This window comes from Sorex fumeus, unplaced genomic scaffold, assembly GCF_029834395.1.
Source record: "Sorex fumeus unplaced genomic scaffold, SorFum_2.1 ptg000129l, whole genome shotgun sequence".
NCBI lineage: Eukaryota > Metazoa > Chordata > Mammalia > Eulipotyphla > Soricidae > Sorex > Sorex fumeus.
This window is the reverse complement of record NW_026606186.1, coordinates 5,523,938-5,548,391: the sequence shown is the minus strand read 5'-3', so window position 1 is coordinate 5,548,391 and position 24,454 is coordinate 5,523,938. Positions and strand designations below refer to the sequence as shown.

The 24,454-nt window shown below is 46.0% G+C and overlaps 1 protein-coding gene across 2 annotated transcripts in view; it reads right to left on the bottom strand.

The window, feature by feature from the left end:
* SCAI (suppressor of cancer cell invasion) overlaps window positions 1-24,454 on the bottom strand; it is a 132,768-nt gene that overhangs the window by 36,434 nt on the left and 71,880 nt on the right. For both annotated transcript variants that reach the window (XM_056138658.1, XM_056138659.1), the window contains exon 4: window positions 16,066-16,197. In XM_056138658.1, the coding sequence (XP_055994633.1) occupies window positions 16,066-16,172 (107 nt within the window). In that variant the 5' untranslated portion in view covers window positions 16,173-16,197. The remainder of the gene's footprint in view (window positions 1-16,065; window positions 16,198-24,454) is intronic.

Sequence of the window (24,454 nt, the reverse complement as noted above, 5' to 3'; positions counted from 1 at the left end):
TATTTGTTCTTAAATACCAGTTGCTTCCCAATGTTGACCTTCAGCTAAGGACCCGGAGAGCTGAAAAACACTGCTTTAAAGAAACATCTAGAAGTGCAGATGGCATAACTGTGCTCCATCCCCTGTATGTAAGAGAAACTATATAGTTCTGCCCTTGGGCCTGTGACTTAACAGTATGTCCCTTGAGACAAATACTTTCCAACCAGAGGGACACTGGACCTGGCCATTTAACTTGTTCTGGTCAAGGAGATTTAATTCTAAATTGTCTACACGGAGTCAGAGATTTAAAAAAATTTTTTTTTATTGAATGACCATGAGATACACAGTTACAATGTTGTTTATGATTGAGTTTCAGTCATACAATGTTCCAAAACCCATCCCTTTTCCAGTGCATATTTCCCACCACCATGGGAACAATACTTAAAAGAGATTATATTTTCACTTTTTCTTCTTATGTAAGATCAAGACAGAGATGCTTCTCAGTCTAGAACACAGACAAGAGTGGAGACTTGGAACAGAAGACAACTTGGAAGTATATGAGAGCTAGAAATAAATCTTTATTATAATAAGGCACTAAAATTCTGGAGTTGTGGCAGCAACCTTATACGGGTAAGGCCAGTACAGGAACTGTAAGCCAGAGAGGGTATTCACTGCAATAAAGATGTAACCTATGACAGCAGCCTTGGATTGAGTAGCTCTTACTGAAGGTGGGGAAATGATGCGATTATGTCATAAATATGGTGGTAAAATGGCAGTTGCTCATAATAACTTGAAAAGCAGATAATGTGACTAATAAGCTTCTGACTACAAAGAAGCCAGGAAACAGTGTTACTAGCTCTGGAGGCTATTTGCTGCACTTAATAAAATAGCGCAGCAAAGAGATGAATTCACCAAAGAACTCACTGCAAGTGGGGCTGTAAAGGAAAAGAGAAAATCCACAAGCCCCATATCTTCCAGGAGAGAAACACTGAGAAATGTTGGCTGCAAAGGCCACTTAACAGAGTTCATCCACAGAGCCAAAGCTCTTAGTAGAAGTCTGTAAAAGGAAGGGGTCCCAAAGCATTCACTGATTGGGGCAAATCAAGTGGGCGTGGGGTGGCAAAATGTAAGGGTCGGACCGGTTGCTGGGAGTTTGATCATTCAAGGTGTCCGTGAGAAAGTCTAGAAGAGACTGAGTATAACTAACTTGAATCAAAAAGGTAGCGTCAATAAATCTTGTGAGAGTTCCATGTCAACAATCATTAGTTTTAGAAAGGAAAAACAATCACTCATTGATTATCTATCTCTTCATTCTTATTGATTGGGTTTGTTTGTTCATGAGCTCAGACACAGCAAAAGGAAAAAACAATCACTGGATTCTCAAGGTGGGGATAAAGAAATGCTAGTCCCGCCTGTAAAGATTAGATTTACAGGCACAAGTTGAAATAAAGGACAGAGAGATGATCTAGAAGACAGTTCCTGAAAATACTAAGCCCAGTCACTTACATAACAGAGAGGATAAAGCAGGAGGACAGAACACACATAAAGGGGACTACCAAGGAAGAACCAACACAAAAGAGTCATAGAAACAAGACAAGAAAGAAATGAAGGGTATTTTCAAAGCGGGGAATGTTGCACACTTGACCAGAGTTCAATCTCTACCACATATGATCTCCTGAGCATCCCTGAGTGTGGAGCCAGGAGTCAGCCCTGAGCACAGCCTGGTGCCCCCCCCCCCCCATGCCTATTACCACATCCTCACACACACCCCCCAAAATAGAGAGAAGAATGTGTTGTTCTGAAATCGGGAGGGGAAGGGAGGGAAGGAAAGGGGAGAGCAGGGGGAGTGGAGGGGAGTGGAGGGGAGGGGAGGGGAGGAGAGGAGAGGGGAGGGGAGGGGAGGGGAGGGGAGGGGAGGGGAAGGCAGGGGAGGAGAGGAGAGGGGAGGGGAGGGGAGGGGAGGGGAGGGGAGGAGAGGAGAGGAGAGGAGAGGAGAGGAGAGGAGAGGAGAGGAGAGGAGAGGAGAGGAGAGGAGAGAGGAGAGGAGGCGAGGTGAGGCAGGGAGAGGTGGGGGAAAGAAAAAAAGGGAAGAAAGGAAGAGAAAGAAAGGAAAGGAAAGGAAGAGAGAGAGAAAGAAAGAAAGAAAGAAAGGAAGGAAGGAAGGAAGGAAGGAAGGAAGGAAGGAAGGAAGGAAGAGAGAGAGAAGTGGGGCAGGGTCAAGAGTGAAGTACAGTGGGTAGGGCACTTGCCTTGCATGTGGCCCACCTGGGTTCTATCCTCAGCACCCCATATAGTCCCCAGAGCTCTCCTGGACTAATTCTTGAGTGCAGGCCAGGGTAACCTTGAATAACACTGCTCTGGCCCCAAAGCAGAAAACAAAAAAGGGGAAGTGGGAAGAAAAAGAGGGAGAGAGAGAAAGTAGAGCTGTAATATAATGTTGATGACCCCTGAGCACTGCGAGATACAGCCATTTTCACCTCTAACATCAACAGCGTCAAATGTTCTACCTATGTTTTCCTCAGCGGAATTGTAGACCCAGATCTTTAACTCATTTTTCTGTGACTTTCAGGCATGAGGATACAGAGAGGTCTGAGCTCATTCATTTGCACGTGAGACCAATTTTTCCAAAACTATTTGTTGAAGGGGCTTTATTTGCTTCACTTCATACTTTTCCATACTTTGTCAAAGACTGAATGTCCATATAATACCCATATGACCTGTCTCTGGACTCTACTCTATTCCACTGTTCTGAGGGCTTGTTCTTATTCCAGTTCCACCCCAACATCTTTTTGGGGTGGGGTGGGGTGTGCACATCCAACTGTTCTCAAGGCTTACTCCTGGCTCTGAACTCAGGAATAACTCCTGGTGGGCTCAAGGGACCGTATGTGGTACCAGGGATCAAACCCAGGTCAGCCACATGCAAGGCAAGAGCTTTACCTGTTGTACTAACTCTCTAGCCTGCCACACTGTTTTTGATGACTGCTGCTTTATAGAATGGTTTGAAATTGGGGTGAAAGAGGCCTTCTGTCTTCTTTTTCCTAGAATTGCTAGGGTTTTTTTTTCATTTCATACAGCATTTGATCTATGTCTTAACCGTCACAGGTATTTAAAAAGGTACTGCACGGAGTATGTATAATGCTTTGGACAAATTTGCCATTTTGACAACATTGATCCTTCCAATTCATGAACAACAAAAAGGGAGGGAATTAAGAGATGGGAACGGGGGCTGGGGAGGAGAGAAGAAGGAAGAGGGAAGAGGGAGAAGGAAGAAGGAGGGAGAAGGAGGAAGGAGACAGGAGGATGGAGTAGGAAGAGGAAGAGGAAGGTGGAGGAAAAGGAGGAAGCAGCAGCGGCTGTAAAAGAATACCCTCATACTGATATGCATGGCCATTTCTCCAAAGAGGACAAACAGTAACTTGAAATTTTGCTCATCTCCACATGCCTCATGACCATATGCAAATCAAAACCACAATGTTATCACCCCACCTTGAGAGCAGCCTGTACCACGCAAGTACTGGAGAGGTTGTGGATAAAAAGGAATCCTGGGCCAGAGAGAGTACAGAAATGGAGTACTTCCCTTGTTATGGCTGCTTCAGATAATCATGGCTCAACCCGGGCACTGCATATGGTACCCAGAGCACTGCCAAAAGTCACTCCTGAGCTTCGAACCAGGAAGAGCTCAGAGCAATACTGGACATGGTCCCTGTAGGAACATCTGCACATTGCTGAAAATGTAATATCGGTCCAGTATATTTGGAAATTAGTTTGCAGGCTTCTCAAGATGTGAAAATAAACTTGCCACATAACCAAATAATTTCACTACTAGACATCTATCTCAAGAACACACAACTTGGGGCTGGAGCAATAGCACAGCAGGTAGGGCGTTTGCCTTGCACGCAGCCAACCCAGGTTCGATTCCCAGCATCCCTGATGGTCCACCAAGCACCGCCAGGAGTGATTCCTGAGTGCAGATCCAGGAGTAACCCCTGAGCATCGCCGCGTGTGACCCAAAAAGAAAAAAAATACACAACTTTGAAAGGCTATCTGTACATGTGGTGTGTGTGTGTGTGTGTGTGTGCATGTGTGTTCACTGCAGCTCTATTTACAATGGCCAAGAAAAAAACATACATGTCCAGCAATGGATGAGTGAATAAAGAGAATACGTAAGCACATTCATATGGGATGCATGAAGGGATGTAAGCACAATGGAAGGACTCCACTAAATGGAAAGATAAACTTGTGCCATTTGCTACAACATACAGGTGTTTGGAAGGTGTCACATTAAGAAAAGTAAGAGAAAGACAAATACTGGACGATCACATTCATATGTGGGACAGAAAGAAAATATTAAAGGAAACAGACAAAACCAACTTAAAGCCCTTGAATTTGGGTCACAGAACTAAGAATGCCAGAGCAGGAAGACACAGGGGCACAAAAGGTACAACAGATGGCAGTGGAGAGGTCTGGGAATCTCAGGGGTGGGCATGCTGTGAAAAATTACTTTTGAAGATGTTTGAAAAAGTGTTCTTCAAACATTACAAAGTTCAGCAGTGCTCTGGGAACTACAGGGTGCCAGAGATGAAATTTGGGCCTCCCACATGAAAAGCTGGCACTCCAACACTGAGCTAAATCCCTAACTTTTAATCAAATTTTTAGATACTTTTTGTTTTGTTTTGGGGCAACACCTGACTGTGCTCAGGGCTTACTCCTGGCTCTGTACTCATGAATCATTCCTAGCAGGGCTCAGGGGACCATCAGGGATGCCAGAGATTGAACCTGGATTGGCCTTGTGCAACACAAGTGCTCTACCTGTTGTACTAGCTCCCAAACTCTTGGATATTTTAAGAGTAAGTTGTTGTTAGACTCTTTTAGACTCGTATCAAGCAGTTGCTACTAGGAAGACTATTACATAAAAGCAGTAGGCAGCAATATCAGAGAACTAGCAACTCCTGAGTGCCCTTTAAGGATACAGCATAAATGTTAAAGGTATTAAGGGGAAGAAATCTTTTGTTTTCTTCTGTTTTGTTTCTGAGTCACTCCTGGCTGTGCTCAGGGCTTACTCCTCACTTTGCATTCAGGAATCCGTCCTGGTGGGGCTCTGGGAACCGTACATAATGCTGGGGATCAAGGTCACGTTGGCGACATGCAAAGGTTAGTGCTTTCCCCCTGAACTATCCCTCCAACCCCAGGAAAAGATATTTAAAGTCTGAGGAGTGAAAGCACAAAACGTGAGCTAGAATGCTAGAACTGGGCTCCCGCAAATATATTACAATATACAAGTATCTTCTAGTTTATAACTGTGAACAATGTTGGTTAAATTCTCTACCATTTTCTGCAAATGAATTTACAACATCCGCCACTCCAGTCTTAAGAATCAGCTATGGAATAGTACTTCTTTTTTAAAGAGTGATAAAGCATTTTTTAATATTCCCTGAAATATAAGTTGTATGATCACCTCTTTCTAACAACACATATCACAAGTTAAGTTCGATTCCTCCGCCCCTCTCGGAGAGCCCGGCAAGCTACCGAGAGTATCTCGCCCGCACGGCAGAGCCTGGCAAGCTCCCCGTGACGTATTCGATATGCCAAACACAGTAACAACAAAGTCTCCAATGGAGACGTTACTGGGCCCGCTCGAGCAAATCGACGAACAACGGGAGGGCCTTTACCTTTACCTTAATATGATTAGAGTCTAAATTAAAGTAAGATACCTCATAAAGCATTTTAGATAAATCCCCCCACTACTAGGAGACTGGCTCTAAAACCTGAATATATCATTTGGTCTGTTAGCACTGTTGGTAAAGATAGGAAATTAATGATCCACAGAATTAAATTAAATGGGGCTCTGTGAATAATTCTGTAAGCCAAGTGACCTTATATTTCATAGTTTGCAAAGGTATCTGTGTTAAAAACTGGCTGCTATACTTTTCCAAGGCTTTAGAGAAAGTGAGGATATGACATTAATCTCCTTTTTCTTTAAATCCTCAATTTCATTAAAAGGAATCAGAAAACAACAGTAGAAATAAGCATACTGAAAATGATTAATTCTGAGACTGAGAGGTGTCTCAAATTTAAGGTTGAGACATCAAAATACAGGAAAGGTCCCTCAAGTTTCTACCAATTAATGCTCTTTCCTGAACTGAATGAGCTAAGGGCAGTGACACCTGCTTACACTAAATCCCCAATGCAAGGTGCGTTTAGCCCTTCTCACACCAGCTCCTTCTATGGCCGGGCACTGTCCACCATTTCCTTATCATCTTGTAGGTCTCTTGCCTTTTCTGTTTATTGTTTGTTTGGTTTGGGGGCCGTACCTAGCAGTGCCCTGGGCTTACTCTTGGCTTTGCACTCAAGGGTCGCCCCTGACAGTTCTCGGGGAAACAAACACTGTGCCAGGAGTTGAACCCGGGTCAGCTGCACGCAAGGCAGGCATCTTACTCACTGTACTCTCTCTCCAGCCCCTTTCTTTTCTTGAAATATCCTTCACTAGTTTCTCTTTCCTTGGGCTGGTTCTTAAATGCTAGGCTTCTCCAGGATATGTATGTGCACACCCAAACACAGACATACCCACCGCAGTGAATGTGTCTGTATGTACAGCATTTATGAGAGTTGCCTGGAAACTTGTGGCAAATAAAGGATTGAACTCTGATTCCAATTCAAACCTTCTAAACATGAACTTTATGCTCTCTCTATCCGATCAGATGGAAAAACACCCTAGACTTTGATTTAAACAGTCAGTGAAGTTCTTTTCTGGGAGTTCATTCTGCTCTAAGTCTTGGCATGTTACTGATTTCCAACCTAACTGTGATCAATGGCTAAGGAATAATCATCACATGTTCTCGCTTACCCAGAGAGCTGTGTCTGCATTAGAGGCAGAGTTCTGCTTTAACCTAAGCATCTGTGTTCACTTGTGTATCAAACAAAAGTGTGCTTGGGACTGGCAAAGCCCAATTGAGCACTTACTTGTTTCAACACCAGCATTTTATTGTTATGAATTTTTTTACTTTGGAGGAGCCACACCCGCAATGCTCAGGGTTTACTCCTTGTTCTGTGATCATTCCTGACAAGGCTCAGGGTACCAATATGGGGCGCAGAGGAAAGAATCTAATTTGGCTGCCAGACCTGCTGTTCTATCTCTCCAGCCACAGCATTTTAATTAAAAAAACCCACTGCTACATATAGAGCCCCCACCCACCCACCCCTGGCTTTGGAGCCAAACTGGCAACACTCACTCCTGGCGCTGCACCAAGGGATCACTCCTGGTGGGTTTGGGGACTGCATGTGGGGCTGGAGATTGAACCAGTGTCAGCCATATGTAAGGTAAGCTCCCTACCCCCTGTACTATCTTTCTGGCCCCTCTACTCTATCTTATTTTTAAAGTTGGGTTTCACGGGTCTCCAGGCTGAGAACTTAACTAATTTATGGCAATTCCATTTGCCATTTAGTTGTCATAAACAATATAAAGTGAATTATCTTGTATCTATTAAGGGGGCATGCTTGGGGGTTGGGGGTCACACTGATGGTGGGACTGGTGCTGGAACACTGAATGCCTGAAACAACTGTATTATGAACAACTTTATAAGCCATAGTGTTTAATAAAGTCTTTTTTTTTCAAAGGTTGGGTTTCATAGTAGATCTGTGAATTTTAAAATGACGGGGTTTCAAACAGGCCCAGACTGTTAAGCTGACTGGTTCCTTTTGGGCAAAGATGATGCCTTGATGATGCCACCAAATCAATGCTGACCATGGAACAAAATTCTTTTATCTTTGGTTTGGGGCCACGCCTGGAGGTACTCTGGGGATACTCCCCACTCTGTGCTTGGAAGCTGGTCCAGGTGCTATGCCAGAAAGCTAAGTCAGGTCTCCCCCACACAAAGCTGGCTCAGCCCACTGAGCTGTCTCTCAAGTCCCATGAAGCCCTCTGAGGGTGAGGGGATGGGGGAAGGAGGAAGGGCAGGAAGAAGGGGCAAGAACACTTGAAGTATACATTTCACTAACGCCTGCATCCTATGCCACTCCCAGCCCTGCACTTACAATGGTGCTGATACGTACACACACTCGACACAGTGCTCTGCCCCTGGAGGCGGCCAGTGAGCTGGAACAGTCTTGAAGAATCCCGCCTTGTTTTGAACTTAGACATGCCAAGTCAAACCAAGCCAGGGACCATGAGGAGATGCACCCCTTTGGCCAGCTCCAGTGGACGCATAGAAATCCTCTCGTTAGAATTGAGACTTTTCATATTTTGATAGAGCAGGTTAAAAACCAAGTATTTCTAGAATCTTTGGAAATGGGGGCAGCACTACTTTGATTTACTCTGATACTTTCTGAAAAAAGACAGAACAAATAAACAACAAAACCTTTCAGGCCTGGTGTGTCCTCAAAAGGGAGAAGAGGATTATCCAGCAAGACACAGACCAGGCCCCAGGGCATACAAGGCTGATGGGGGCAGAGGGGTAGAGCAAAGCCACCAGCAAACAAAGGAGGCCGCAGAGGAAAGGAACGCAGCCCACACTGTGGCCCTGAGTCGTCTCTGAGGTTATTGCTAGCACCGCAGCATTCAGCTAGGGCAGCCCCAGTGGACACTGGGGGGCTGTGCTAACCCCAAGTCATAACACACCATCTCAAAAATCTGCAGGCAACTGAGTAACTGAGTAACAGGAAGAGACAGAAGAAACACATGGAAATAACTGTTGCACCTATGAAAGGAGCCCCCAAACAACACATATTCTAGAAAAGCCTGGTGGGCCAGAGCGAGAACTGAAGTTCAAAGCAGATGGCAGTGGTGGGGGGAGCAGGTGCTGAGAACTAGCATGGGGCTTAAGGTCCCTGCTTTGCACAAGGTTGAGCCCGGTTTGACCTCTGGTACCACAGGGTCCCTGAGCTAGTAGAGTGTGGCCCTGGACCCCCCAGGCCCTCCAGGGTGCATGCATACCTCAGACTCACACTGAAGGAATGGCCAGGCTGACCGAGAATCAACGGGAACAGCCCCCAGGCAGCTGACACTGCTTGGAAGCAATTCCCCTGTCCCGCAAAAAACCAACCCACTAGGTAGGAATGTTCTCAGCCTATATCTGAGAAAAAAACATGCGGCTAAAAAGCACAGGTGAATGAGACCAGTTGTAGTTACTGGTCTACAGAAGGCAGAATCTAAACGATGGACATGGGAGTCTCCCGGTGGACGATTCCACAATGAAATAGACCACATCATATTCAATCGACGGTTTTGCCTGACCGATGTCGCTGTTGTCCCAAAATTTCGAACGGGATCGGACCACCGTCTCCTTCGTGCAAAATTCTACTTCACAGAGCGGGGAGAAAGGGCTGCAAAGTTCAAAAAGAGAACTCCCAGAATGACCACCAACTGGGAACTCTTTGGTACTATTGCGGCAACATGGGAAGATGCCATTGTTGACAACATTGACGAGGAATACGATCGACTGGTTCAGCACCTCCATGAATGTTCGAGGAACGCCAAGAGAGAGACAGCCACAAAAAATCGCCTATCTTCGAAAACTCTTGAGCTAATTCGCCAGCGTGGTTTGGTGCATGCCTCAGGCAACCGCAAGCTAACGTCCGAGCTCGCAAAGCAGTGCAGAGATGCGATCAAGGAAGACCTCAAAGAGAGAAGAGCAGAAGTACTGGTAGATGCAGCAGAAGCCGGGAAAAGTATTCGTAACGCCCGCCTGTACTTCGCCAACTATAAGACCAAGATGACTGCCCTCCGACATCCTGATGGATCCATCACATCCTCCAGAACAGCAATGGAGAAGATTATCCACGACTTCTACTCAAATCTCTTCGATAGCCATGTCCACTTGTCAACATACCAAATTCCACAGGATGGATATGTCGTTCCCAACGTTCTCCCTTCCGAAATCCGACACGCCATTTCGTCGGTAAAGAAACAAACAGCACCCGGCCCAGACAAGGTCAGACCTGAACACCTGAAGAACCTGCCGTCAGTACTCATCAATACACTGGCTCGGCTCTTCACTCGCTACCTGTCTGAATGCAAGGTTCCGTCCCAATGGAAAACCAGCAGGACCGTACTACTGTTCAAGAAGGGAGACATCCATGACATTGGCAACTATCGCCCGATCTGCCTATTGTCTGTCATCTACAAGTTGTTCACTCGAGTCATCCTAAATAGGATTGGCAGAACACTAGATGAAGGACAACCATGCAAGCAAGCCGGGTTCCGCAAAGGATTCAGCACCATCGACCATATCCACACGATAACCAAGATCATTGAGGTTTCTCGGGAGTTCAAGATGCCGCTCTGTTTAACGTTCATTGATTTAAAGAAGGCCTTTGATTCTGTTGAGATGGAAGCAGTCATTGAAGCCCTAGCCAATCAGGGCATTCAAGCCCAATACATCAGGATACTCCGTGAGCTGTACTGTGGATTCACTACCAGGATCTCACCATTCTACAAAGAAGTGATCGTTGATGTCAAGAGAGGGGTGCGGCAGGGTGATACCATTTCACCAAAACTCTTCAGTGCCACCCTCGAGAACATCATGCGACGACTGGAATGGGAAGGAATGGGAGTGAAGATAGATGGTCGGCAACTACACCACCTCCGCTTTGCTGATGACATTGTTTTAATAACACCAAACATCAGCCAAGCGGCACAAATGCTGGCCGACTTTGACCGTGAGTATGGAAAGGTAGGACTACAGCTGAATCTTATGAAGACAATGTTTATGAGAAACAGCCTTGTTCCTGATGCCCCATTCGCTCTCAATGGAACGACCATCTCCGAATGCAACAGCTATGTGTACCTAGGTCGAGAGGTCAACATGACAAATGACCTGGCACCCGAGCTGCGCAGGAGGAAGAGAGCGGCTTGGAACGCCTTCAAGAACGTCGAAGAAATAGCTAAGAGGACGAAGAAACCTCCGGCTCCGGGCACATCTCTTTGATTCCACTGTTCTTCCTGCATTAACATATGCCTCAGAGACCTGGGCCCTACGCAAACAAGATGAGAACGCTATTCAGGTCTCCCAAAGAAGAATAGAAAGAGCTATGCTTGGAATATCACGTTTCACTCAAATGAGAGAGAGAATCCGGAGTTCTGACATCCGTCGACGATCAAGAATCAGGGACGCTGTCTCATATGCCAAGGTGTCGAAAATCAGATGGGCTGGTCACGTAATGAGATTTAAAGACGACCGCTGGACTAGAGCTGTTACGGACTGGATTCCACGGGATGTCAAAAGACCACGTGGCCACCCACCTTCCAGATGGTCAGACTTCTTCGTCAGGATCATCAATGATCGGTTTGAGGCCCTTCATGTTCCCGGAGCGAACAGATGCCATTGGGCTACACTAGCACGCGACAGGGACAAATGGAGACGTTACTGGCGCCCGCTCGAGCAAATCGATGACTAACGGGAAGTTAAGTGATTAAAAAGCACAGGAAACATATGTGAACTACACACACATCAGTATAAAATATACTGCGTTCTTCAGAGTACAGACAAAGGATGGGAAAGGTGTATATTACGACTGCATGCTGAAGTCAAGTATTGTGAAAAACTCTTAAAAGCATTATAAATTTTTGTTAATCAATGTCTCTCTGCCATGAGTTTCTTCAGCATGCCGGGGACAAGGGCAAGCAGCCTGGGGACATGGGACCTCACATACAAGCATGGTCCCCCAAGCTGTCCGCTGGGTTTGGAGTACTGACAGTCTCTAAATAATCTATCCCCTTCCGGTTCCAGGTTGCCGGCAGAAAAATATTAGCTTTTTTTTTTTTTTAATTTATTTTAAGAAGGAAGAGGGGCGGGCTGGAGCAATAGCACAGCGGGTAGGGCGTTTGCCTTGCACGCGGCCGACCCAGGTTCGATTCCCAGCATCCCATATGATCCCCTGAGAACCGCCAGGAATGATTCCTGAGTGCAGAGCCAGGAGTATACCCCTGAGCATCACCAGGTGTGACCAAAAAAGCGAAAAAAAAAAAAAAAAAGGAAGATGAGGCAGAAGAGAGGCAGGAGGGAGAGGGAGAAGGTAGAGGGAACAGGAGAGGGGGGTGGAGACGCTATATTTCTTGGTTATCCTTTCCTGCTCAGGAAAAAGAACATTAAATAGAGGATCTCAATGGAAACACTGCAAAGTATTTTTTTTCCGATTTCAGTATCTGGAGCAGATTTAATACAGCAATTTCTTCTTTTCTTTTTTTTTTTCCTATTTGGGGAAGGGGGTGAGTCCCAAGAACGCTCAGGAGGCGTGGGGCCAACTCCTGGAATGTGACAGTCCGATACTCCGTCAATGCTGAGCCCAGGAGACTGCTCGGGCCCCATGGTGCTCAGGGGCCCAGCCAGTCATGAGCTCTAGCCTGCTGAACCATTGCCCCAGTCCAAAAGTGATTTTTGTGGTTAGTTTTATCTTAGGCCACCCACCTCACTTTTGGTGCCCATATACATGCATGGCCTCCAACATGCACTTGGCTTTGTGTATTTTCTCCTATGGAGACAAATAATTAGTGCCTCGGAGGCCTCTGATGTTCCAAAGCACCAAAAGTTGAGTCGGGCGGTGGGCACAGCTGTGTGCCTCCAATCCGTGTCTCCAGAGGCCACCTTACGTAATCCCACCAAGTATTCCATTTGGCTTCCACAGTCTTAGTCACCATGGTAACTAGAACCCTGCAAGCACCAGGCTTTTGATAATTTTCTGACAGAATTCAGAGCTATTTCTAACATTATTCTCACTTCATTACTACTCTAACTACATGCAAGAGCTGTTATAAGTGGAACACCATTCACTTGATCCTGTTCTCATTCTCTGGACTATATTTTCTTACACAGTGAATGGAAAGAAGAGCTTATTTATTATGCACATAGTCTAAGAAGGCATTTTCAGTCAAGAAATACACCCATTGAGATGGCTGGCTAGGAAACGGGGAAAGGCTCTGACCACTCGGAGGAGCAGCTTAATGCAGAGAGACCACCTCCCGTCCAGAACAAGAGGGTGCAGTACACCCAAATGAGGCATTTCAGAGAAAATCTGAAGCCTTTGGTGCACTGATATGCAGTTTTTCATTCTGCTCGGGAAGAGTTAAAGAGCGAGGAAGGAGCTGCTGCAGGACTGTGTGTTCTGTTCTGTTCTCTACCACGGGGCCTGTGCCACATGGACGCGCTGTGTGTGAAAGAGGCACTGATTATGACAGGCTGGCTGTGCTGCTAGCACACATGCTGCAGTGAGAAGTGTGATGCCCCGTGAGTGGACAGAAAGGCAAAACACAGAGGACACCTACTCACGGGACACGCTAACAGTGAAAGAAATGAGGGAGAGAAAGGCCTAGTGGGATGTGCTGGCCCTGTTCCCACGGGAGCTCTCGTCACTCCACTTCTCTCATTACCATGATCAATATGCTTCTTCTCTTTCCTTTTTTTTTGGGGGGGTGGTGGTGGAGTGGGGATAGGCAGGGCACACTTGGCAGTGTTCAGGGCTTATTCCTGGCTCTGTGCTCAGGGATCACACCTGGCAGTGCTCAGGGGACCATATGGGTGCCAGGGATTGAACTTAAGTTGACTGCATGCAAGGCAGAAGCCTTACCTGCGGTCCTATCTCTCTGGCCCTTGTGGCTGCTGCTGCTGCCTTTTTTTTTTCTTTTTGGGTCACACCTGGTGATGCATGGGGGTTACTCCTGCTCTGCACTCAGGAATTATTCCTGGTGGTGCTCGGGGGATGCTGGGAGTCGAACCCAGGTCGGCCGTGTGCAAGGCAAATGCCCTACCTGCTCTGCTATTGCTCCAGCGCCCCCACTGCTTCTTTTATATAAGCATCAGGATTCTATTTTCTATTCAAACCAATGCAATGAGAGGTGAGGTAACTACAACAAAATATCTCCTTCTGATTCTTCTCTAAAAATAGGGAATGTACCAAGTACATATACCATGCTGAAAGAACAGCATTTCCAGGGCAGGGAACATGAGAGCAGTGTCCAACTCTAATCCTGCACACTATGGGAACTCTAAGATGGGCCGGCAGTAGATGTACTACTGAACAAAGCATGTCCATTTAAGCAAACCAGCCCAGAAAATACACTCCTCCTTACGCTTCAGACTCAGAAGAAAACCAGAAGACCCTGAGCCAGAAGTTAGAGTAGGGATTTCCATGCAAACTTTGAAATGCCTTCTTAATTTTTGGACCTGCATGCAGCTGGTCTGTACTCAGTGTGGGTGCCTGAGACATAGTGCTGAGCACCCAGGGAACACCCAGCTACAGATTTCTTCTGTAGCACAAAAGAGGAAAGAGAATTCTGAGTGGTTGGAGAAAGCCTTCATTTAGTAGAAGGCTATGAAGTGTCTGGACGTGCAGGAGGCCCACCCAGGTACTGGACAATCAAGGACCAAGAGGGGCCAGGCTGGAGGGCCATTTCATTTGAATACAGGAAGGTCTCAAAGCTATAAATATGCCCACATAGAGAGTGCCGAGTTTTAAGGAATAAAGCAAATAAGTTTGAGGGTAAGAGTGGCTGAGAGGCACCGCTTTACACAGACAGCCATGAAGAAGTCATTTTGTGGCTTGCATGGTCTTTAATAGAGGGATCACTGAGAGATGCGGCTCGGTCAGTGAGCACACACCTCACACAGGTGAGGCCCCAAGTTTGATACCTGGCACCCAGACAGAAAAAAGCCACAGGACGGAAAAAAGGATGGAAGTACATTCTGCCAACACAGGTCTAACCTGGGAAGGTGTCGCTATCACAACAGAAGTGGGGCTAGAGAGAGAGAGAGAGAGCACAGCAGGTAAGGCACTTGCACTGCACACGGCCAACCAGGGTTCGATCCCAGCACCCCAGAGCCAAGAGTAAACCCTGAGCTCTGTCAGTGTGGTCCAAAAAAAAAAAAAAACCAACAACAACAAAAAACAAAGAAGCCAAAAGGGGAAATAAAGAAAAAGAAAAGATGGCATACTTACCCAGAAATAAACTGTACACCAAAAATAATTCACTATCTTTCCAATCACTTACTCATACATAACATTTCCAAATAGGGTCAGGGACACGCTCGCAGACAGAACACTTGCTGTCTGTCATGGGGCAGCCAAGGACTCAACAGAGACACTGCGAACAAACAGAACACAGCAGCCCCCAAACACCGCTTGTTTTTTATGTTTTTACCGAGGGCACGCATTTATTGGTGGTTGGAATCAAGTTAATGAGACTTTAGGTCTGAAGTGAGCCTGAATATCCTAAGACTTTCACGTTTTTATTTCCTTCGGTTTGGGAGCCCCAACGTACTAGTGCTCGGGGGCTATTCCTCACAGGGTGCTCAATAGCAGCTCCCCCACAGTGCTCGGGGAACCACACGAGGCTTGCAAAGCACTCGTTCAGAGCTACCTTCGAGCTACCTCGCTTGCCCGCAGAAGGTATTTTATCTAAAGAAAAGGAAAAAAGAAGGAAAGAGACCAACAAGAGCCCGAGACTGGGACGGGAACGAGGCCCACGGTGACACATGCACAGAGCTCTGTGACCTTGGCAACTGCCACCCCCAGTGCATGAAAACTGAAGGCAATCAGGTGTGATGTGCCGCCACACACACACAAGACCATTTCACAAACCAGCTCTTAACAGCTGGAGCAAAACCGGACTTCATTGACCCTTCCTATGATTTTCCTCATCTGAGAATAAAGAAACAACTGTCAAAGGAAGCAAGTCTGATTACTGCTGGTGTGTAACAGTCCAGCCAAAATTTTCAGACTTACTATGTAATAGTCAATTGGGGCACAAGACAGACTCAGGAAAAGGTTCATGATCTCAAGAGTTCATGGAGATGCGTGCTGGAAGTAGACTATGGACCAAAAATGACAGCCGCTTGGTACCTACATTACAAACCATAACACCCAAAAGGAGAGAGAGCGAGTAAGAGGGAATGTGACTGCTTCAGGGGCAGGGGGTGGGAAGGAGTGGGGGTTGGGGGCAAGATACTGGGAACATTGGTGGTGGAGAATGGGCACTAGTGGAGGGATGGGTACTCAAACATTGTACGACTGAAACATAATCACAAAAGTTTGTAAGTCTGCAACTGTATCACACAGTGATTCATTAAAATAAAATTAAAAATAAAAGAGTCCACTAACCTTAGCCCATTGAACAGCTGCTTAGATTTATCCAGAAGATAACAGAAATCTGTCACAGTTTTCCTCTCTCCCTGGGGGATGTCATCTTCAGCACCTCCAGAGGACATGATTTCTTTAAGTGCAAATTCAGTCCTGTAAGAAAACATATGTCCATGTATCCAAGGGGTAAAAGAGAGAAACAGACCTTGTTATATCACCAGATGACATTTCTTTTCAAGAAAGATAAAGAAGTCTTCTAAATATAATTAAATCATCAAAATAAGCATAAGATGATGTAGGGAAATAGACCTTCTCACCCCTCACGGGGAATGAAAACTGGTTATGATATTGGACATGATTTACTATAATACCCTTCCATCCAAAGCTATTGTTTAAATACCTGCTACATACAAATCAAGTATCAAAGTGCTGATCTGGGCCAAGACAGAGTTAACAGGAGTTGTTTTTTATTTTTTATTTTTACGAATATAATCAACTCCCGATTTGATACCAGTTATAACACCTGGTCCCCCCAAGCACTGTAAGGAGTGACTCCTACCACAGAGCCAGAAGCAAGCTCTGAGCATTGTCCAGTGTGGCCCAAATACCTGCCCTGCAAAATGTTAACCCTTTCAACTATTTATCTATTCAATGCAGTCTGCACATTCATTCTAGAAAATGACTAATGTATGAAAAACACTTTATCCAAAGGGCATTAATTTCAGTAACATAATACTTAAATAGAAAACCATTTCAAAGAACCGGGTATCTCCGAATACTGTCACTGTCCTCCCGTTGTTCATCGATTTGCTCGAGCGGACCCAGTAACGTCTCCATTGGAGACTTTGTTGTTACTGTGTTTGGCATATCGAATACATCATGGGTAGCTTGCCAGGCTCTGCCGTGTGAGTGAGATACTCTCGGTAGCTTGCCCGGCTCTCCGAGAGGGGCGGAGGAATCGAACTCGGGTCAGCCATGTTGGCTGCGTGCAAGGCAAACGCCCTACCGCTGTGCTATCACTAATCTCAGAATAGCGAGAGATAAATTAATAAAGATGAATTTTAAAGCTATATTTTATTGAATCAAAACTATATATACAATTAAACATAATAAACTTCTTTTTGGGGGGCAGAGCCAGCAATGCTTAGTGCCTACTTTTGGCTCTACACTCAGGGATCATTCTTGGTGGTGCCTGGAGGAACATAAGGGTTGCCAGAGATCAAATCCGGGTAGGCTGCAAGCAAGACAAGCACCCTACCCACTGTACCATCTCTCTGACCCTCAAATGTGTTAAGCATTTTTTTTTAATTTCCTTTTTCTCGGGGGGAGGAGGTGGTGCTCGGGGGCTACCCCAGCTCTCATGTTTGGGGGTCCAGTAGTACTCAGGACAACACAAGGTAAGTGCCTTAACCCTGCACTATCCTCTCCAATCCTAATAAGTCATTTTAAAAACAACAAGTTGCTGGACAGTAACAGAAAAAAAAACATCATCTGTGTTTACATGTAGACAGAAATTCTAGTGACAATACAGAGAAACCTGCTCCCAGTTAATAGTGACAGAAGTAGACAAGGGCTGGGAAGAAGAAGCAGAGCTGGGAGCCAGGGGCAGTCCGTTATCTTGACAAACATTTTTTTCTCCACACGGTCTGGAACAAGCAATTATAGTTGCGGGGGAGGGAAACGGATGAGTGAGTATAGAACCTGCAGAGGCTGCGGGCCCCATAATCTGAGGGTGGGCCAAGCGGTCACTGCATGCTGAATGTGTGGGTGGTCCATTCCAACCCCTTCTTTTCAACCTCTGTACAACAGGGGGGCTGTCAGGAAACACCTTGAAAATAGCAAAACCAGAGAAGGTGTTTCCCGTGCAGCGATGTCCCCGTGGGCCCCTTCCCAACCTTCACTCTCAAGACCCAGTGGGAGAGGCATATGCGAGCCTCTGATCCCAGGGCCTGGGGACTAACATCCCCAAGGCTTAGGGCGTACAGCAGGTAACAAAGAAAAGTTTTAAATGAACTAATTTGGCAAGGGAGAATGTTAGGAAGAAAATGTCTCGTAAAGCAAAAAACAAAACAAACAGAAAATTGGGTATGAAAAAATGTAGCCACTGAATGAAACTTAATAAATGAATAGATGGAAGTACAGAGGGGACACCGTCAAATAAACTGCAGGTTAAAACACCAGGTTGAAGGCATTACCATGAAGATATTGGGAGATAAATACAGAAAAGATAAATTAAGAAGTATTCCATAGAGAAATAAGAGAAATCAATTATGCATGTCTAGTTTATATAAAATATATGGGGGGGGAGGAGAAATCTTTGCAGAAATAAAGTTCTGGAAACTTCCCAGAATGAGAGGTTACATGAAACCTCAAACTAAAAGAGTTCAAAAAGGAGGCACACGGAGGTCAGTGAAATTCACAATCCTAGAGGGTCCAGGGAAGAACACACACACACACACACACACACACACACACACATGCACAGACATATAGACACACACAGATACATACACTCATATATACATAAACACACTCAGGCACATACACAAAGATACACACACACACACACACACACACACACACTCATACATAGATATAAACAGACCTCAGACACTCACACTCACACACACACTCACTACTCACACTCACACAGACACACACAATGAGACCAGCCAACCACACACAAAGCTCAGCCTGCGAATGTTGGGAGACTGAGTGCAGGGGCAGGCAGAGAGCACAGCACAGTGAGGAGGGCCCCCCGCAGCAGGGTGAGGTGGGTACCCCATCGTAGGGTGAGGAGGGCCCCCTGTGGCAGGGTGAGGAGGAACCCCCGTGGCATAGTAAGGAGGGCCCCCCGTGACAGGGTGAGGCAGGTACCCCATGGCAGGGTGTGGAGAGGCCCTGTGGCAGGGTGTGGAGGCAGCACTAGAGATCTTCGGTACATGTGAGGATTCATCAAACACAAGAGAATAGATCCAAGTTCGCATTGTAAGAGAACAGACAGGAATGAAAAAAGGGAAACAGGATTAGAATGGGCCCTGCAGATTGGAACTGGAGTTACAGTGAACTCTGAATATGTACATAAGCGTGCACACATGCATTCGCACACACCTCCCACATACATACATGTACATACACCCCTTCATCTGTGATTCTGCCTACTGAGGGCTGGAAGCTCTGACCGCCTCTACTCCCCGTGGCATGAACATGCCCAGCTCCCAAATCTTGCTTGTGATGCCATTTTCTAAAATGGGATCCAAAGTTCCGTGAAGGATTGTGTAAGTGGCTGCGGCAGCACTGGGACAGACGACCTAGAGCAAGCACTGTCAAAAGGCAGGAAAGCTCTCGAAGAACAGTTAAGACAGTTGGGGCCAGTCAGGCAGGACGGCAGTCAGGATGCCAAATTCCATCCCCAGCACCATGGAAGGTCTCCTGAGCATCCCCGAGTCACCCATGAGGACAGAGCCAGGTGTCAGTCCTGAGTACAGCTAGGTGTGGTCCATAAACAAAGCCAAAAAGGACATCTGAAGGCTGCAGGGCCCTTGAAGACCGAAGTGTCTATCAAGAAGTGAGTGAATAATTATTATTCAGCTGTACCAAGGGAAATCTTGCTATTTATTAACAACGTGGCGGGATTTCAGGGGCACTCTGCTATGAGAAGTCAGGAAAAAAAACCCAATTTTTTATAATGTCACTTATACGTGGAATCTGGAAAAAAACTGAACACATAGACACAAAATCAGAGAGCAGGTATGTGAATGCTGGAAGCAGGCAGAGAGCGAGGAGTGGAGATAGCCGAAGAGGAGAAACAGTAATAAGATAAAGTTCTAGCACTGTAACATACATCACGGTATGTATAAAAATACTACACACACACACACACACACACACACACACACTCGAGAGCTAAGAGCAAAACTCTTAAAAGTCCTGTTAAAAATTTTATTTATTTTGGGCTGGAGGGATAGCACAGTGGGTAGGGCATTTGCCTTGCACGCGGAGACCTGGGTTTGACTCCCAGCATCCCATATGGTCCCCTGAGCACCACCAGGCGTAACTCCTGAATGCAGAGCCAGGACTAACCCTTGTGCATGGCCAGGTGTGACCCAAAAAGAAAAAAAGAAAAAAATTTTATTTATTTTGAGACACTATGATTTACACCCTCGTGAATCATGATAGTGTATGGTAGAACTGTACATTCCGTACATACACCATTCTATTATTCTAACACCAGAGTGCCCAGGAGAGTGCCTACTTCCCTCCACCAATGCCCCAAAGACCCTTCATCTCCCCTGCCCCATACCACGGTGCAGTTCTGTAAACCAGTGCAGTTCTGTAAACCAATTCCCCAGTTCTGTTACCTTTGATCAGTCAAAGTTTTTCTTTGCTTTGATTTTTGTTTTTTGTTGTTGGGGCCACATGCAGCTGTACTCAGGGATTACTCCTGACTCTGCACTAAGGGATCACTTCTGATGGAGCTTGGGAGACCACATGGGGTGCTGAGGACTGAACCCAGGTCAGCAGCTTGCAAGGCAAGTGCCTTCCCTGCCGTGCACTCTCTCCAGCCCCAGCATTTAAAGTTCCTGTTTTGTTTTGTTTTTAGGTTTTGAGCTTTGGGGCCACACCCAACTGTGCTCAGAGTTTACTTCTGGCTGTGCTCAGGCATCACTCCTGGCAAGGCTTGGGGAACCATCTGGAGTGTCAACGATGGAACTTGTGCTGGTCACAAGCAAAGCAAAGCCTTCCCGGTTGTACTTTCTCTGGCCACTAAAGTTCTCACCCCATCCTTCGTTTTAGGGACATATCTGGTGATGCTCAGGTGTTTCTTCTAGCTCTGCACTCAGGAATGACTCCTGGAAGTGCTCAGGGAACCATATGGGATGCTGGGAACTGAACCTGGATTGGTTGTGTGCAAGGCTAGTGCTGTAGTAGCTCTCCAGCCCCCACGAAAGTTCTTATTTCCAAAAAAATAAAGGGATGTAACTATGAAACAATGAGCATCAAACTTCTTGTGATAATCATTTTGTACCATATGCATAAATAATTATGTTATAATTATGTTATATACCTTAAATGATGTTACATATCTATTAAGCTCAATAAAACTGGAAATAATAAAATCAAGTATCAAAATCCATGGGCTGGAGCCATAGCACAGTGGGTAGGGTGTTTGCCTTGCATGCAGCCAACGTGACCGACCCGAGTTCGATTCCTCCACCCCTCTCGGAGAGCCCGGCAAGCTACCAAGAGTATCTCGCCCACACAGCAAAGCCTGGCAAGCTACCCGTGATATATTCGATATGCCAAACACAGAACAAGTCTCACAATGTTACTGGGCCTGCTCGAGCAAATCGATGAACAACGGGAGGACAGTGATACAGTGATACTTGATCAAAATCCAAAAGGCCATAAGAGTCAATCTGAAGAAACTGTCAATAGTCAGACTGGGGGTTATTTCAGTCTCAAAAAAATGATAAAAGGAATTATAAAACCTATTGAGTAAAATAAGAAACCTTGAAGCAGCATTGATACAAATAATAGATGGACAGAAGGGGAGTCTAATGGCAAATAGTTTCAGAGTACTTCCCCATAACATACATATTTGTTACAGGAAATGTGGCAGAACACCACCTTGATGAACACTAAGACTGGAAAAGTTCTGCCCCTCTTGGTAACACTTGCGGAGAGGTGATCTCAGAAACCCTTGGGCCTGCAGGGGTAGTCCGAAGAGTTAGGTGCCAGTCAATTCCCAGCTTTACATATGGTACCCTGAGCCCTGCCAGGAGCAATCCCTGTATGCAGAGCCACCGGGTGTGGCTCTGAAAACTACTAGGTGTGGCCCCCCCCAAAACAAACTAAAACAAAACACCAGTGGCAGAACAATAGCACAGTGGGCAGGGCACTTGCCTTGCACATGATCAACCTGGATTCAAGCTCCAGCACCCCATACGGTCCCCAAAGACCCTCCAAGAGTAATCCCTGAGCAGAGCCAGGAGTAACCTTGAGCACTGCTGTGTGTGCCACCCCCCCCCAAATAGCCCAGAATGAAGAAGATCCATAACATAACTTGAATATAATCATGAAACAGACAAAACAAAAACATGGAGAGGGTTTACAAAACAACCCATCTTCAAAAGCATCAAGGTTAAAAATGTTAAGGACATTCCTCCCAAGACAGGGGAAGACCAAAGTGTAATACCAATTCTCAGCCACATTTTCCTGCAACCAGGGATGGGACGCACTGGGAAAGCTTGACTGGAAGCTGAAAGTCAAATGGTATCTGTGTTAACAAGACACAGTGTTAAACCTTATACAAAATACAAACCTAACAGATTACAAATGCAGTAGCAAGTGTGTGTGCAATGACTCCAGCGTATTTGATGGGATGGGATAGCCCGAATTTCACCAGCTGTATCAGGAAATATATTCAATCTATTTGATCCAGTAATTGTATCTCTATGAACATGTAACTATGATGATGGTGACTTACTCGAAACACAAAAAGTTGTTAAGAACTGCATGCCAGCTAGATCACCACGTAGAACGATGAGCAAATCTGAACACATTCTACTCAGATATCTCAATTCTACAGGTAAGTTTTACTGCCTCTTTTGTTCACCTGGTAAATTTATATTCATAGATCAAGACATTATTCAAATGACACCTGTTCAGTAAAAGCTTCCGTGAAAATCTACAGTTACCTTGGCACTCAGAGGCAATCAGGTCAGAAGAGGCTTCTGCAGAGACTCGGGGCCAGAGAGAGCATGTGCTTTGCATGCTGGAGGCCCAGTTTGCTCCCGCACCTGCACCAGAACCTGCGCTGCATGGTCCCCTGAGCACAGCTGTGAGCGACAGCCGAGCACAGAGCCTGAGTGGTCCCTGAGCATCGCCAGGCTGTCCCAAAACTAAATGGAAAAGATAACAGCTGTTTGTTTAGGAGCTGGAGATACAGGACAGTGGGTAGGGCATCTGCCTTGCATGAGACCAACCTGGGTTTGATCCCTAGCACCCCATGTGGCCTCTCAGCCCTCTCAGGAGTAGGAGGCTGTGCCCTGAGCACAGCCTGGTGTGCCCCTCCCCCCAAAATATAAAACAAACCAAAAAAAGCCAGCTGTTTGTTTAAATAAAAGGTTTATCAAAACTGCTGTCATTAGCCACAAGTGGACACAAAGCACTTGCAACATGGGTACTTCAAACTGAGATCTGCTGTAAATCTAAAATATACCAGATTTAGAGGACTTAGTGTGAAAAAAAAAGGACATATAAACCCCAGTGATAATTCTTATATTTTTACTAATTTTTTTTCTTTTTGGGTCACACCCGGCATTGCACAGCATTTACTCCTGGCTCATGCACTCAGGAATTACTCCTGGCGGTGCCCGGGGGACCATATGGGATGCTGGGAATCGAACCTGGGTTGGCCGCATGCAAGGCAAATGCCCTACCCGCTGTGTTATTGCTCCAGCCCCCTATTTTTACTATTAAAGTAATAATTTTGGGGGGCCGGAGCGACAGCACAGCAGGTAAGGCGTTTGCCTTTCACGCGGCCGACCCGAGTTCAATCCCCGGCATCCCATATAGTCCCCCAAGCACCACCAGGAGTAATTCCTGAGTGCAAAGTCAGGAGTAACACCTGGGCATTGCTGGATGTGACTCAAAAAGCAAAAAAAAAAAAAAAAAGAGTAATAATTTTTTGTCTTCTTAGTTAAAGATGCTTCTGGTTTGCTTTGGTTTTTGGAGAATTACTCCCAGGGCATCACACCCATCAGGCAAGGGTGCTTGCCCACCGAGTCACATCCCTGGCCCCGAGGTAAAATCTATTACTAAACTGACATCACACCCTTCTTTTAAACTTTCCACACAGTCTACTAGAATATTTTTACTTTTTATTTTTGGTCTGGGGCCACACCCAGCAGTGCTAGGGGGATACCTGCAATAGTGCTTAGGCCACTGTGCAGTGCCGAGACCAGAACCCAAACTTGGGGTCCTCTGGCATGTGGTCAGCCAATGCTATCTCCCTAGCCTTGAAAATTTGTTACACATGTCTTAATTATAATCCTACTGAAAGGCACTGTATTAGATTGTGATTAAGTTGAAATTAGAAACAAACACTGTATTGATTCTCTTTTTAAAATGTTTTGGGGGCTTCCCTAATAGTACCAGCAGTACGGGGGGTTGGGGGGGTGGAGAGGAGGAGCAGAGGAGCCTGAGGGCTGTACCTCATGCATCTCAGGGGACCATGCAGTGCCACAGACAGAATCAGGGTCAGCCAGATGCAAGGCAGTAAAGCATGTGATCTCCAGTGCACTGGAACCAATCAAATGCCAGTGCCACAGCCAGGTATGAGAGCACGTGAGAGCCCCAGTCACGGTGGCACACAACCAGGGGAAAGGAAGGGGGATGAGACCTT